The sequence below is a fragment of the Anomaloglossus baeobatrachus genome, chromosome 2 (assembly GCF_048569485.1).
Source record: "Anomaloglossus baeobatrachus isolate aAnoBae1 chromosome 2, aAnoBae1.hap1, whole genome shotgun sequence".
Lineage (NCBI taxonomy): Eukaryota > Metazoa > Chordata > Amphibia > Anura > Aromobatidae > Anomaloglossus > Anomaloglossus baeobatrachus.
This window is the reverse complement of record NC_134354.1, coordinates 465,035,279-465,049,828: the sequence shown is the minus strand read 5'-3', so window position 1 is coordinate 465,049,828 and position 14,550 is coordinate 465,035,279. Positions and strand designations below refer to the sequence as shown.

At 38.8% G+C, this 14,550-nt stretch overlaps 1 protein-coding gene across 2 annotated transcripts in view; it reads left to right on the top strand.

The window, feature by feature from the left end:
- GALNT17 (polypeptide N-acetylgalactosaminyltransferase 17) overlaps nucleotides 1-14,550 on the top strand; it is a 581,607-nt gene that overhangs the window by 336,910 nt on the left and 230,147 nt on the right. For both annotated transcript variants that reach the window (XM_075336335.1, XM_075336337.1), the window contains 2 exons: nucleotides 216-390; nucleotides 5,486-5,683. In XM_075336335.1, coding sequence (XP_075192450.1) covers nucleotides 216-390; nucleotides 5,486-5,683 — 373 coding nt within the window. The remainder of the gene's footprint in view (nucleotides 1-215; nucleotides 391-5,485; nucleotides 5,684-14,550) is intronic.

The following is a 14,550-nucleotide window of genomic DNA, read 5'->3' as shown; positions in this document are numbered from 1 at the left end:
AAGAAATCTTGTTATCTATCTATGTATTTATCTATGTCTAAATATGTTCTGCTACATCTGCTCTCCTCATCTTCTATCTTGCAATTTTGGCTAGACATTGTTCTATGTGACTAATTAAAAAAACATGAGACAATGTTGTTGAACTTTTTTCAATTAGTGCATTTATTATGTTAATATGTTTGTAAACTTTAATATTTTGTTATTTTCCTCCTCAGAGGAGCTAAAAGGACCTTTAGAAGAATATGTTCACAAGCGATATCCTGGTCTGGTCAAAGTAGTACGTAATCATAAAAGAGAAGGATTAATTAGAGCTCGGATTGAAGGCTGGAAAGTCGCTACTGGACAAATCACTGGATTTTTCGATGCACATGTTGAATTTACTGCTGGCTGGTAGGTAAACAGAATAAATATTTCGTAATGATTTTCATCTTACAGGAACTGCAGTAGCCACGGTAGTTAAACATCAAACAGTAAAATATAAAATGTTATTTCTGTGCCAAGACATTTTCAACTGTAAGCAATTTAGAAAGCATCATGAAGTTGGCTGAAAACTCCTTCATATTATTTAGTAATAATCTTCTTCAGCTTTCTATAATAATGTTTGTTTATATTTACATATTTTAATTTTAGTCCATGATTATCTATTAAGTAAATACATTAACATGATGTAAAGTCAGTGTCGACTGAAAAAATCCTAATAAATGCGCCATCAATAATAACCACAATCGGTTATAATTACTTCAGGGGAACTCACACATTCATAAATCCAATGAAGAAAAAAAAAGGTTAAACTCCATATTATTATGTATAAAAAAATTACTTTATTAAACAATTTAATGAAAAAAAAATCGCTAAAAAAAGTGAAATATAAATACACATGGATGTACAGGTGTGGTACACAGCATATGAATCACAGGACACAGGTGCAAAAATATATATAATAGGAGTTGATAGGCTATGGCCACACAGAGCCAATCCGTAATGTTTCCACTATATCTATAAATGCTACAACCTAGTAATAATGATATAACATGACCACAAAGTCTCAGTGAATTTCGTATATCTTAGGAACAGGCAAAGCAGCTAGTTATAAATAGTGTGCAGTAGATTCTATTCGATTATTATCTATTGACTATGTAGAAATAGATGCAGACCTACACAACCTGCATAAAGATATATTAATAGATTATTAATTCAATTGATCTGTCATACATCATGCACATGCTGCCGAAAACAATAATATAGTATCCCACATGAACAATCAAGTGATTTTCTTGTTCATCTACTGATCAGTGGCATTTTTACATGGGTCAAATATATAATAATAAATAATCAATCTTATGAATGCCAGTTTGCTGATTATCAGACAAGTAAATGGACTATTTGAATATATTTAGGAATCAGAAATACCCTATAACAAGCATTGTATATAATGTTAAAACACTTGCCAAGCCTAGTCTTTTCAATAAGCTGAAAAAAATCCTATAAGTTTAAAAGAATAGGATAATAGTAAAATTTAAAAATAATATAATTTATCATATATTGCTCAATTTTGATATTCGGTATGATATATATTAGAGATGAGCAGATTCATCCATAGAGGATAACGTTAAAGTTACATTTCCAGAAATTCATGTGAATTCAATTTGTGATTTGCAAAATGATAAAATGGCCGGCAAAATTTTTTTCACTGGTGATGCATTGCTGATTAGTCTCATGTCAGTTTGTGCTACCAAGTGGGCTTTCACATTAGTCCCGGCATGACCTCACATTACCGTTTATAAATGGGATTTTCATACCTTGCACTGTGGTGGCTAGTTGGGGGCTTAGCTGGTAGTATATATTGATTAATAGTATGGATTTCATCGCTGCATTCACTGGATATGTGTAGAAGACAGATCATATTATTATTTATTATTGTAGCGCCATTTATTCCATGGCGCTTTACAAGTGAAAAGGCGTATACATAAAAAAACAAGTACAACAATTATGAACATTACAAAAACAGACTGGTACAGGAGGAGAGAGGACTCTGCCTGCAAGGGCTCACAATGTACTGGGGATGGGTGAAGATACAGTAGGTGACGGTAGATCTGGTTGTGCAGTGGTGTACTGGTCTGAGGGTTATTGTGGGTTGTAGGCTTGTTGGAAGAGGTGGGTCTTCAGGTTCCTTTCAAAACTTTCCATGGTAGGTGAGAGTTGAGAGTCTGACATGCAGGGGTAGAGAGTTATAGAGTATGGGGGAAGCGCAGGAGAAATCTTGTATGCGATTGTGGGAAGAGGAGATGAGCGAGGAGTAGAGACGAAGGTCATGTGAGGGTCTGATGTTGCATGCAGGTAAGTACCGGGAGACTAGGTCACAGATGTAGGGAGGAGACAGATTGTAAATGGCTTTGTATGTCATTGTTAGTGTTTTGAACTGGAGTCTTTGGGCAATGGGAAGCCAGTGAAGGGATTGGTAGAGTGGCGAGGCCTGGGAATAGCAAGGTGAGAGGTGGATTAATTGAGCTGCAGAGTTTAGCATAGATTGGAGGGGTGCAAGAGTGTTGGAAGGGAGGCCACAGAGCAGGAGGGTGCGACAGTCGAGGTGAGAGATGATGAGGGCAGGGACTAATGTTTTTGCTGATTCTTGGTTAAGGAATGCACGAAGATATTTTTGAGTTGTAGTCAGCAGGAGGTAAAGAGGGCTTAGATACGTGGCTTGAAGAATAGAGCTGAGTCAAGGGTTACTTTGAGCAATGAGCTTGCAGGACTGGGGAGAGTGAGCACTGCAGCCAGCAATCACATTGAAATAAACTCTATCTCTTTTTCAGGTCCTCCATTCCACCTCTTTCTCTCCAACACTGAAATTTGCGTGAATTTATTCACAATGAATCGAACCTTGTGAAACATTCAAATTTCAAAATATCCATTCCTCTATACATCATACCAGATAACAAAAAAATAATAAATTGTATTATTTTAAAATAAAAGTTAGACCTTTTCTCACTCATTCATGTATGGTATCAGTACTTAACAGCAAACAACATTCATTTCATATACTAAACAACATCAACAGATTGGATGGTTTATGCCCTCATGGTATGCTATGGGGAAATGGCAGTGTTTCATGGTCAACAGCCTGTGACAAAGGAAATGTCTGTTAAAACCCTTTAATTCTGTGATCAATAGTTATCATGGAATCCCTTGGAAACTCTTTTCTTCCTGATCGCAATTGGGTATTTGTCAGAGTTTGACAGCACTTGGGATAAATACCTCTTAATTCAAAGATAAATCTTATTGGATGAATAAATTATTATGATCTGGATGGCAAAGTTACAAAGCATCTCAAAATTTCCAATGGGTTTCATTTATGTGGAGTAAGTTTTTTAACATATGTGAAAGAGTGAATATTTTGTTAGTTACTATGTTGGACGTGATTTCTTCTTTTAATAAAGGTTCCAGATGGATTATGCTAGTATTTTTAATGTGAATTTCCTAACTGAAAAGTGGAAAGGTTGTTCCTGTGTTATTTGTCTTCAAGATGGAAAGTTTTGAGCTACGTCAGTGTAGATGCTTAATTTCTGAATAAATTCAATAACGACAGTAAATTTATTTTTTAAAGTCATTATTGCTAATTACAAGCAATCACAAATAAAAATATCCTTGTACTTCCACTTGGGCACCTTTATATTTGAAGTTATTTTGGTTTTGAAATATTAACTAATCAGTACCAACATCTCTACATTTTTTTTCTCCTTTTGTGAACCATGATGTTTTTTACTTTTTTGATAAGGGGGGGTCCCAAAAAGAATTATAATATCTCCTTGTTTTTTTTTCATTAAATTCCTGTGCCACATTCAAGGCAAAACACAGTGTTTCAGGCTTTTTCTCAAAGTATTATTTTAGGTATAACTATGAGGATCATGATTCAGCAAGACCAGCAATTCTCTAGTCAGTCTTGATGAGGGGTGTGTTGGAGCAAATGCTACTGATTAGAGATGAGTGGTCCTGTTTAAGTTCAGGTTAGGTGGGTTCTCCTGGACTTTAGATAAATTTCAGTTCTGGAGGCAGACTTGACCTCAACCCCATTGGAAGTCACTGATTGGGCAGCTCGGCTTTCCACCTACATACAGTCAGCCATAAACAGCACTTCAAGGGTGGGAAAATGGTGATTTAATTTTATTTTATTTTTTTTGGTACACACTACATCCGATCACATTGTTGTTACCCCTAGTGGAAGCCATTCAAACACTGCAAGCAACTTACTCTGGGCTGAGCACCAAGCATACCCAAGCACTATGATGCTCACTCAAGTGTTTTGCATATGTAAAGTACCCGAACTCTAAACTCAAATGCTGATATTTTCGTAAAGTTTGTGTTCGGTACGAATGTTGAACTTTACTGTTCTGGTTCACTCATCCCTACTCCTGATTCATTAAAATGCGCACAAATCTTACTCCAGCCTTAGCTGTTGCGAATCGAATGCCGCCACTCATCATGAATTTGACAAGCGAGTTTTTACATGGCCCGCCCTACACCAGTTAAATACGCTTTGTCATGGCTTGGGCGAGAATAGCATAAAAATTGCAGAAGTCGTATTTTTTTTGTTCAACCTCACATTGCGCAAAAAAAATGAAGCCTTCAAAAGCTTTATCAACAGAAATCTCGCAAAAAAATCTTTCATAAATGGTCCCTCTGTTTTACACTATGATGGTTGAGTTAAGACAAGTTAATATTTGCATTGATTGGAAATGTCCATATAAGTTTTCCATTGAATTCTATCGAGTGAGGAAGGGGTTAGTAATCTGTGGCTGCAGGATGGGAACCATGAGAACTGCCTTTTACCTAAAGGCATTCGAGGCTCTTCTTTTGATTAGTAACCCTGGCATGACTTCATCCTTGGTTAAAATGCAATTCTCATGTCTCATGTCATTATTATTATTATTATTATTATTATTATTATTATTATTTATTATTATAGCGCCATTTATTCCATGGCGCTTTACAAGTGAAAGAGGGTATACGTACAACAATCATTAACAGTACAAGACAGACTGGTATAGGAGGAGAGAGGACCCTGCCCGCGAGGGCTCACAGTCTACAGGGAATGGGTGATGGTACAATAGGTGAGGACAGAGCTGGTTGCGCAGTGGTCTACTGGGCTGAGGGCTATTGTAGGTTGTAGGCTTGTTGGAAGAGGTGGGTCTTGAGGTTCCTCTTGAAGCTTTCCACGGTAGGGGAGAGTCTGATGTGCTGAGGTAGAGCGTTCCAGAGTATGGGGGATGCACGGGAGAAATCTTGTACACGATTGTGGGAAGAGGAAATAAGAGAGGAGCAGAGAAGGAGATCTTGTGAGGATCTAAGGTCATGTTACTGTCCAGTTTATAAACCAATTTCTCATCCAGCCAGAACCTCTAGATTTACTAGCATAACATATTCTGTAGTGATTTGCTTCTATGTTATATTTTTATGCAAAATATCATAACTACATTTCATTTTGCAGGGCAGAGCCAGTTTTGTCTCGAATACAAGAAAACCGAAAAAGAGTAATTTTACCCTCAATAGACAATATTAAGCAAGATACATTTGAAGTTCAGAGATATGAAAATTCAGCCCATGGATACAGCTGGGAACTCTGGTGCATGTATATAAGCCCTCCAAAAGACTGGTGGGATGCGGGGGATCCATCTTTACCTATCAGGTAAGTCAAGCCGTTTCAACTAATTAATGAAAATAAAATGTCATTTTTATTATTCAACAGGAAAACATTTAATGTGGCTTACCTTTATGACAGTTAAATGGAATAATATGTGGTCGAACTAATCTGACCAAAAAACACAATTTAGCGAATTTTGATATAATATCTACTTAAATGGTTCTTAGCTTTGAATAATATCTATGTGTTAGAAGGGTCGCTTATCAGGCTACAATGTGTCTCCTTGACATGAAGAAATTAGCCATTAGCTGTTGGGAAAATTAGTAGAATTCAGCATTAAAATGTGAATTAAAATCTATTTACTGTCTGTGTAAGGCCCCTTTCACACATCCATGCAAAAAACAAATGTTTTTTCACTGTCCATTGGGAAGTTCCATGGGCCATCCGTGTGTCATTGTGTATGGCATCACTGTGCTGTGCGTGTGCTATCCATGAGACATCTAAATAGCATACGGAAAGCATGAACTTGTATACTTACATGTCTCCGACACTGCTGTCTCCGGCGCTCCGGCTGTTGCTTCCGAGTCTGCGGCCAGTGCAGTGAATATTCATGAACATAATGAGCGGGGCCCGGAAGCAACAGCATCGCCAGAGACAGCAGTGCCAGAGACAGGAGAGTATAAAAATTCATTTTTTTAAGTGACCTGTGTTTCCTACGGTACATGTCACACTGAGGTCACACAGATCACATCAGTGTGCGGTCCGTGTGACATCTGTGTTACCAGCAGAAAATGGACATGTTGCCATGTGGAGCACACGGACACGCGTGTGTTCCAAACGGACACACGGTCTGTGTCAAAACACAAACGTATGCACAGCCCCATTGATTTTAATGGGTCGACATGTGTCCGTGTCTCCGGTACGTGTGAAAATAGATGTCACACGTACTGGAGACACAGATGTGTGAAAGAGGCCTAGTGAAGGACAAAAATGTCCTCTTAGGTCCCAGAGATGCAATTTGCAGTAAGTTTCTTCTCCCAGTCAAGAGATGGAGATACTCAATGGGAGATCCTCTCTATTAACTATCCTTTTAATGGAATTCGGACATCAAGTATTTGCTTTTCCATCTGGTAGTAGCATGATGTAGGAGCATAGACCTTGTTTCCAGCAACATATCATACTGGGCTAAATGCTATAATTATTGTTTTATCTTCTACAGATCTGTCAGTTCTCTGATTGCTGACCTCAGTGGTATAGGCAGGGTTGTAAAGAGCTCGTGTGTGTGAAGGACTACATCTCAACAGATTTATGAGTCCTCTAGTTAATATAACTGTGATTTTATCAAAACTACAATAAGCAGCCCAGTAAGTTACACATTGCTAAATTTAGGGTTTCTGCCCCTACACTATACTGTTCTCAAATTAAGAAGCAAAAACCTGGTGACAGATTCCCTTTCAGTGCCTACAGTTCAATGGAATGGTAAATGATGAGAAAAATTACCATATTAATGCCTATTTGAATCAAAGACTTTGGTTATATTTGTAAGTTTGTGAGATGTTGCCATGAGCTCCTATTCTGCTCTAGGGCCTAAGCGTATCGGTTGGCACACATTGACCATACATTTTCATATTGCTGAGCCACAGACACCCCATGTGCCACCATCTAAAGAATTTTTCCTCCAAATCTAATGCATTCATGGTAAAATATTTGATTTATCTATATTTTTTCTCTGATTCTGTCTGAATTTGTGATAAACATCTGTATGCCCCTGTATGAAATTGGTATATGCTGAGTTAAAGTTTAAATTGTATTATGAATTTATACAAGTTGAAAATTGATAAAGATTTAAAATAATTGCTTTTAGGAGTCAGCTGCTGTAAGATTTGATATTTTTTTAATGCAGAAAAAAAAGATAAAAAACTTAAAGAAAAAATGTATTGCTTCTCTAATATAGGTGTGGTAACCTTGTATGTTGCATAGCAAGGGTTGTGCTCCTGGTGGCCTGCAATCAACCTCACGTTGGCCATGCATATATTCACAGTGGGTCCCCTCCAAGTTGCAGACACACAACGTTTTCCAATATAAAGGGAATATAACCGTGACATATATGGTTTTTCATACTATGGCTGCTCCTTGTGCTGGGGTTTAATGGTGGTGATAGTTGTTGGTGAAATTAATCTTTATTCTAAAATGACTATGCCTTGAACAGGTTTTTACTATTTACAGGTAGTCATAGCTGCTCAGTGTTTTCCACACTAAGGGTATGTGTACTCGATCAGTGTTCACAGCGTTTTGGACGCAGCATGCTTCAGATGCATCCAAAATGCTGCGTTGTACAGTACAAGCATAGTGGATGGAGTTTCTAGAAATCCCGTTCCCACCATGCTTGTTTTTCTTGCTGTAAACAGTGACCTGCGGTGCGGTGTTCCGAACCACAGCATGTCAATTGTTTGCTGCGGAGTCACAAGTGTCCTCCATAGGGAGAACACAAGCAAGAGACCACAGTGCCCCAAACACTGATCATGGACATAAGCAGCTGCTGTCTCCTGCGTTCTCCTGCGGAGGAGAGTCGTGGCCCCTCACATCAGGACCCACTGAGTTCAAGATGCAGCAGGTCCTAATCGTGTACACATATCCTTAAGCGGGCTTCACACGGTACGATCTATCGTGTGATTGCACGAGCTATCATACCCACCCCCGTCGTTTGTGTGTCACGGGCAAGTCACTGCCCGTGTCGCACAAAGTCATTAAACCACCGTCACACGTACTTACCTTCCAAACGACCTCGCTGTGGGCGGCGAACAACCTCTTCCTGAAGGGGGAGGTTGTTCGGCGTCACAGTGACGTCACACAGCCGCCGGCCAATAGAAGCGGAGGGTCGGAGATGAGCGGGACGTAAACATCCCGCCTACCTCCTTCCTTCCACATAGCCGGCGGGTGCCGCGGGATGCAGGTAAGCTGTCTTCATCGTTGCCGTGGTGTCACACGGAGCGACGTGTGCTGACACGGGAACGATGAACAACCTGCGCTATTAAGAATGAACGATTTTTTTAAAAAATAAGCGACGAGTACACGATCGACGATTTTTTACCGATTTTCGATGGCACGTAGGTGTCACACGAGATGACGTCGTGAACGATGCCGGATGTGCGTCACAAAAACCGTGACTCCCAACGATGCATCGCACGATAGATCGTCTTGTGTGACGCCCGCATTACAGTTGAAGATTGACCTACACCAGACAGGCTTACCTCTGAGGGAAATGTTTTCATATTAGATCAGATTATTGTCTCTATGGTGACTCTCACTCAGTTCTCTTTATTTTCGGCTGAACTGTGCTTCACCTCTAAGGCAACTTATCTTTTTAGTGATACATGAGAAATCCTTCCAAAATTGAGCTCACTTTTTGTCCTCTCATCTGCCGTCTCCCAACCGACTCAATCTTTCATTGCGTATCCGCAGTTAGCTCCTCCCACTCACATGGGACTCATACAGCTGACTGCACAGGGGAAACTTAACCCTCTGAGTGCTGCCTGTCAGCAAGTTTAATAATATACAAAGAAAAATACAGCATTTGTGTGAAACACTCTATACATCTTGTATCCCTTGGACATAGCCCCTGTGTGAGATACTACATAGGTAATGAGTGTTTAAGTTTAGGGTATGAATAATAATTTAAAGGGCAAAGTCCAGCTTACCAGTATTGTCTGAATATTGTCCAGTCCAGAGCATGGAAGGTTTTTCTGCCAAACACCAGTAGTAATGGAGCATAAAGAAAAAGTCCAGTTACCGGGACCCAAAATCTTTTTTATTGGTATATGTTTGAAACGCAAATAACATCCATATCTGATTGGACAATGGAAAACACTGATGTGTTCCTGTTGTGATAACCACCTATAGTTATAGTGACTAGTGTGGTCTTGACACAACAGAAATGTGTTGAAGTTTTGCATTGTCCAATCATATATGGATGTTATTTGAATTTTAAGCATGTACCAATAAAGATTTTGGGTCCATTCAGCTATATTTTTTCTTGATGTTTTATGAATACCAATCTACAGTAAATGATCAATATTCATATGAGAGAATTTATTGAAAAACTGAAAAGTAGCAAAAATGAATTATAAAAAAAGAAAAAAGTAATTATTTGAAACGTGCAAAAAAACAAATTACTCAGTGCTTTAGTAAATAACACAGTATAGTATACGCTTTTCATTATGTCTTTAATCCTTTGGTGTGCTAATTGCGTAATAATAATGACGACTTCTGAAAGGGAAAGTGTATTATAAGAAAGAAAAGCTTTATAAAAATGTAAAGACCTCCTTCACACAATACAATGTAACAATTGTAAGGGTAAGTGTTTGACCTGTGAAAAATACATTGAGTCATTAAAAGTCAACAAATAAAAGGTTGCATTCTTATGTGAGTGTTAACGATGCTTTTACTATGTCTTCACTTAGAGTAGATGACAAGTACATTTGAAATAATTGAATTTAAGAAAACCATTTAAATAGTAGAACTGCATTTTATTTTGTTTTGTAGTTTTTACTTGAATTGTCTGGATGACAGTTTTCAGCATATTTTGTGGCGAAACATCTTAGATTCTTTACACAATGTAAATATATAAAAAATCTTAGAAATGCAGTTATGAGAAAAAGTAAGAAAACTGTAAAGATCCATTTCTACAATGATTGCTAATAAAATGCTCTTTAAAAGGACCACTCCAGCATTATTTTTTTATTTAATTGCTGTAGTTGCACTTTAATGCTAAGGCGGGCTTTGCACATTGCGACATCGCAAGCCGATGCTGCGATGTCGCACGCGATAGTCCCCGCCCCCATTGCAGCAGCGATATCTTGTGATTCCTGGCATAGCGAACATTATCGGTACGCCAGCTTCACATGCACTCACCTGTCCTGCGACGTCGCTCTGGCCGGCGTCCCGCCTCCTTCCTAAGGGGGCGGGTCGTACAACGTCAGAACGACGTCACACGGCAGGCAGCCAATCAAAGCGGAGGGGCGGAGATGAGCAGGATGTAAACATCCCGCCCACCTTCTTCCTTCTGTATAACCACCGGCAGCAGGTAAGAAGTTCCTCACTCCTGCGGCTTCATACACAGCGATGTGTGCTGCCGCAGGAACGAGGAACAACATCGTACCTGTCGCGGCAGCGTAATTTTGAGAAAGTCGGAGCCTACACCGATGATACAATAACGACGCTTTTGCGCTCGTTAATCGTATCATCTAGGATTTACACACTACGATGTCGAAAGTGACACTGGATGTGCGTCACTTTTGATTTGACCCCATCGACATCGCACGTGTGATGTTGCAACGTGCAAAGCCGCCCTAAGTCCTCTGCCTTAAACTCATCTTCCAGCGGCTTCCTCTTTTACGACACCGCTCCGGTCCCCCCCCACCATATTGTGACTAACTTCTGACTGTCTGTAAGTCAGAAATTACGTCAAAAGCTCACAATGCTCTTTATGAGATCAAGAATATGGCCAGAACAAAGCTCTCATTGAGATGCATTTTGTTGTGACAAACGACAAACATTGGAGCTGATGGCAGTTCACAACTCAAAGGAGACCAATCAAATCGGTGGCGATAAAAGACGAAGCCTCCAGAAGGTGAGTGTAATGCAGGGATGCAATTAGAAAAACACTGGTGTGGTGCTTTAAGCAAAAAAATGTAAGGGTTCTTTACATGAAAAGAATAGGCTACACTAGTCTGTCTGGTTGAAAGGACAAAGGTTTTAGCCATTCTCTGCTCTACACAAATACAGCATGAACTCGCTATGCTTAACCTGATGCCATTTGGTAATAGAATCAGATAAGTTTAGTATTTTTTTATACATAATCTGTTTACAGGCAAAAGGGTTACATGAGAACTAGTCACATCCAGTAGATGAACTCATCATTTGCATACACTATATAAGTATTGAACTATCCTTCCTATTTATAATTAACTTTTAATAGGATAGAGTAGACGACATGAAGTCTTCATTTCCATTCTGAATGTTATTTATTCTTTACGCTACTTGAAGAAACGTCCTGATTAGCCAGAATGGTGCAGGTAGAATCCATTTGAATTTGAGCAAGCATGGATTAACATGCTGGTAATGGATTTCAGCTTCACCATTATGGTTGCTAATGTCAGGATGGTGAGCCTAATATTTACTTAATTGAGGAATAGATTAATTTACAGTATATAATATTTTCTCAAAAGGACTTGTAAAACTGTTCCTCTAATTTCAGTAACAATTTACAATTGATTTTTATTCCTTTTATTAGTCAATTTTGGCACATTCAGTACTATTTTAGTTTTGACAAGTAATTAGTGAGCATGCTAGTCACTACTTGATATTCGATTGAACATCGGGGTACTCGGGCATGTTCGTTACTTGGCAGTATACCATAAATGGTAAAGTCATAGCCATGTTGGCTACTGGCATTACTGTGATTGGCCAGCCGCATACCAATATTGGCTCTTATATCCAATTCTGGCGCTTTGCCTAGGTTTTTCCATTTGCCCTGATGTGGTTGCAATAGGGTTAATATTTTTGGGGTTGATGTCAGTAGGGTAATGTCCGCTAGCATCAAGCTCCCGCCTTGACCTTTGTAATTCTCTATTAATTGGCCTACGCCTAACTAGACTTTCTCCTCTGCAGTCCATTCTTAATACAGCAGCCAGGGTCACCCATCTGGCTAATCGTTACTCGGACCAGTCACTTAACTGGCTGCCCAGGCATCATAGGATCCAATTTAAATTCCTTGTTCTCAACCACAAAGCTTCCCTTACATCTCCCTCATCTCTGTCTATAACTCTACAATATATAGTGAATCTAGGGGATTCAATAGGAGAAATTTTTGAAAGGGCTGAAAAGTTGTGACATATGCAATTATATGACCCAGCTGAATATGATTTATTTCGTTTGAGTGGTGGGCCCAATTAGAACTTTTGAAGAAGATTTCTATGTATATCCCTGACTGAAAATATTTAGTATTTTGTATAATAAATTGACGCATTTTTAGCATGCTATGATATTCACTGATAAGCAGAAAGGTAACATTGTTTTGAACATTTGACATTCAGGCTCCAAATCTCACCATCTCTCTGCTTCAAATTTGAGACAGCCGTCATTTTAAAGTCAATTATCTTGCCTAGCTCATGCATAATTTTGACTTGCAACTATTTAGCATTCTGTGAGGGGTGTAGTTTTTAAAATGAAGTCACAAGATATGGCGTCTGCTATTGACTCCAGGTAGTTTTGCGCTACAAAATTGAAATAGCATTTTTCCCTTCTGAGCCCTGCCGTGTGCCCAAACAGTAGTTTTCCATCACATATGAGATATCCTTGTACTCAGAAAAATTGCACAACAAATTATGTCATCCACTTTCTCATTTTACCCTTGTGAAAATGAAAAAACAATAGAGTTAAAATAGCATTTTTGTGGTAAATATGTATTTTTTAATTTTCATTGCTCAAAATTATATAACTCTGTGAAGCGCCTGTGGTTTGAAAGTGCTCACCACACCTAGGAGGTGTAGTTTTCAAAATTGCTTCACTTGTGGGAGTTTTTGTCACGGGTGTGCCTCGGGTGACAGTCAGTCATGTGATATCCAGCAATAGAAGGTCACAGTGTTTGATTGCGCTCTGACCTTCTATCATTCCTCCTTGATGTATTTGGTATTCTTTGTATCTCCTCTGCTTTATTTTCATCCCTTTCCCTTTAGACCCTGCAGAGTTCTTTACTCTTTCAGCTGCTTTTGATCAGTACTTCCTTGGTGTCTATATACATCATCATTTTTCCATACTTTGTGCTGGTGATAAGACCTTTACCATTTACAAGTGTTCAGTGCAAGCAGTCGGCTCATAATCTTCTGGTGTTATCTGGTTGTTGTTTGCAGTTCCTCTATCTGAGGCATCTGGAGATAAGTTGTTGTTTCCTTCCCTTAATTATTATCCCTGTGTGTCCTTTTGCGCTCAATGGGGTTAACAAAGAACTCATCCCATCTGCTCCCTAGCTATGGCCCAGATACAGAGTCAGCCTAGGGTCAGGTATCTTGCTCGGCGCATAGGTGTGAAACCTATTAAGGGCAGAGAGGGAACCCAGGGCCTAGCAGTAGGTTGGGTCATGGGTCACCATCTCCCCCTTCCTTAGACACAGAGTTTCCCTTACCTCTTGCCATTCGCTTAGTTCATCCCTGTACCTAGTGTGACAGTTTTTCACTTTGTAAGCACATCAAGGGCTTTCTAAATGGAATATGGCGTCCTCTATCAACTCCAATTTTTTGCTCCAAATAGTAGTTCTCCACCACATATTGGGTATCGGCATATTAAGATTAAATTTGCACAACGAATTGTTTGATAAACTTTGAATTATTCTAACTTCCTAACAAAAAATTATGTCTTAAAAATCATGCTTATGTAAAGTAGACATTTGACAAATGTTATTTTTTAATAATTTTGTGTAATGTAACTATCTAGTGTCATGACATAAATATTCAAATTTCAAAAAGTTCACGAAATGTTCACATTTTTGTTCAATATTTTCATACTGGGAAATATTGAACCATTCCAGAGTTGCTACCTGATGAATTGAATGGTCAGAATTGTAAAACTTGGACTGGTCAGGTAGATGAAAACAAGCTGGGTGGCAAAGGGGTTAATAACATTAGTTTTATAAGCACACTAGTGACTATATGTTCCTAATGCCTTTTGGGGATACTCACTTGATTTAAATATTCTGCTTGTACTATTCATCTATAGTTGATTATTTCCTTAATTTTGAAGGCTAACTGAACAGATGGTAATAAATAGCAAGCTTTCGAGGCTACTCAGGTCTCTTCATTAGGCTTGAAAAAAGTAAAAAGGCTTCAGCTTATCTTAGGCAATTGTGCTCCAGGACT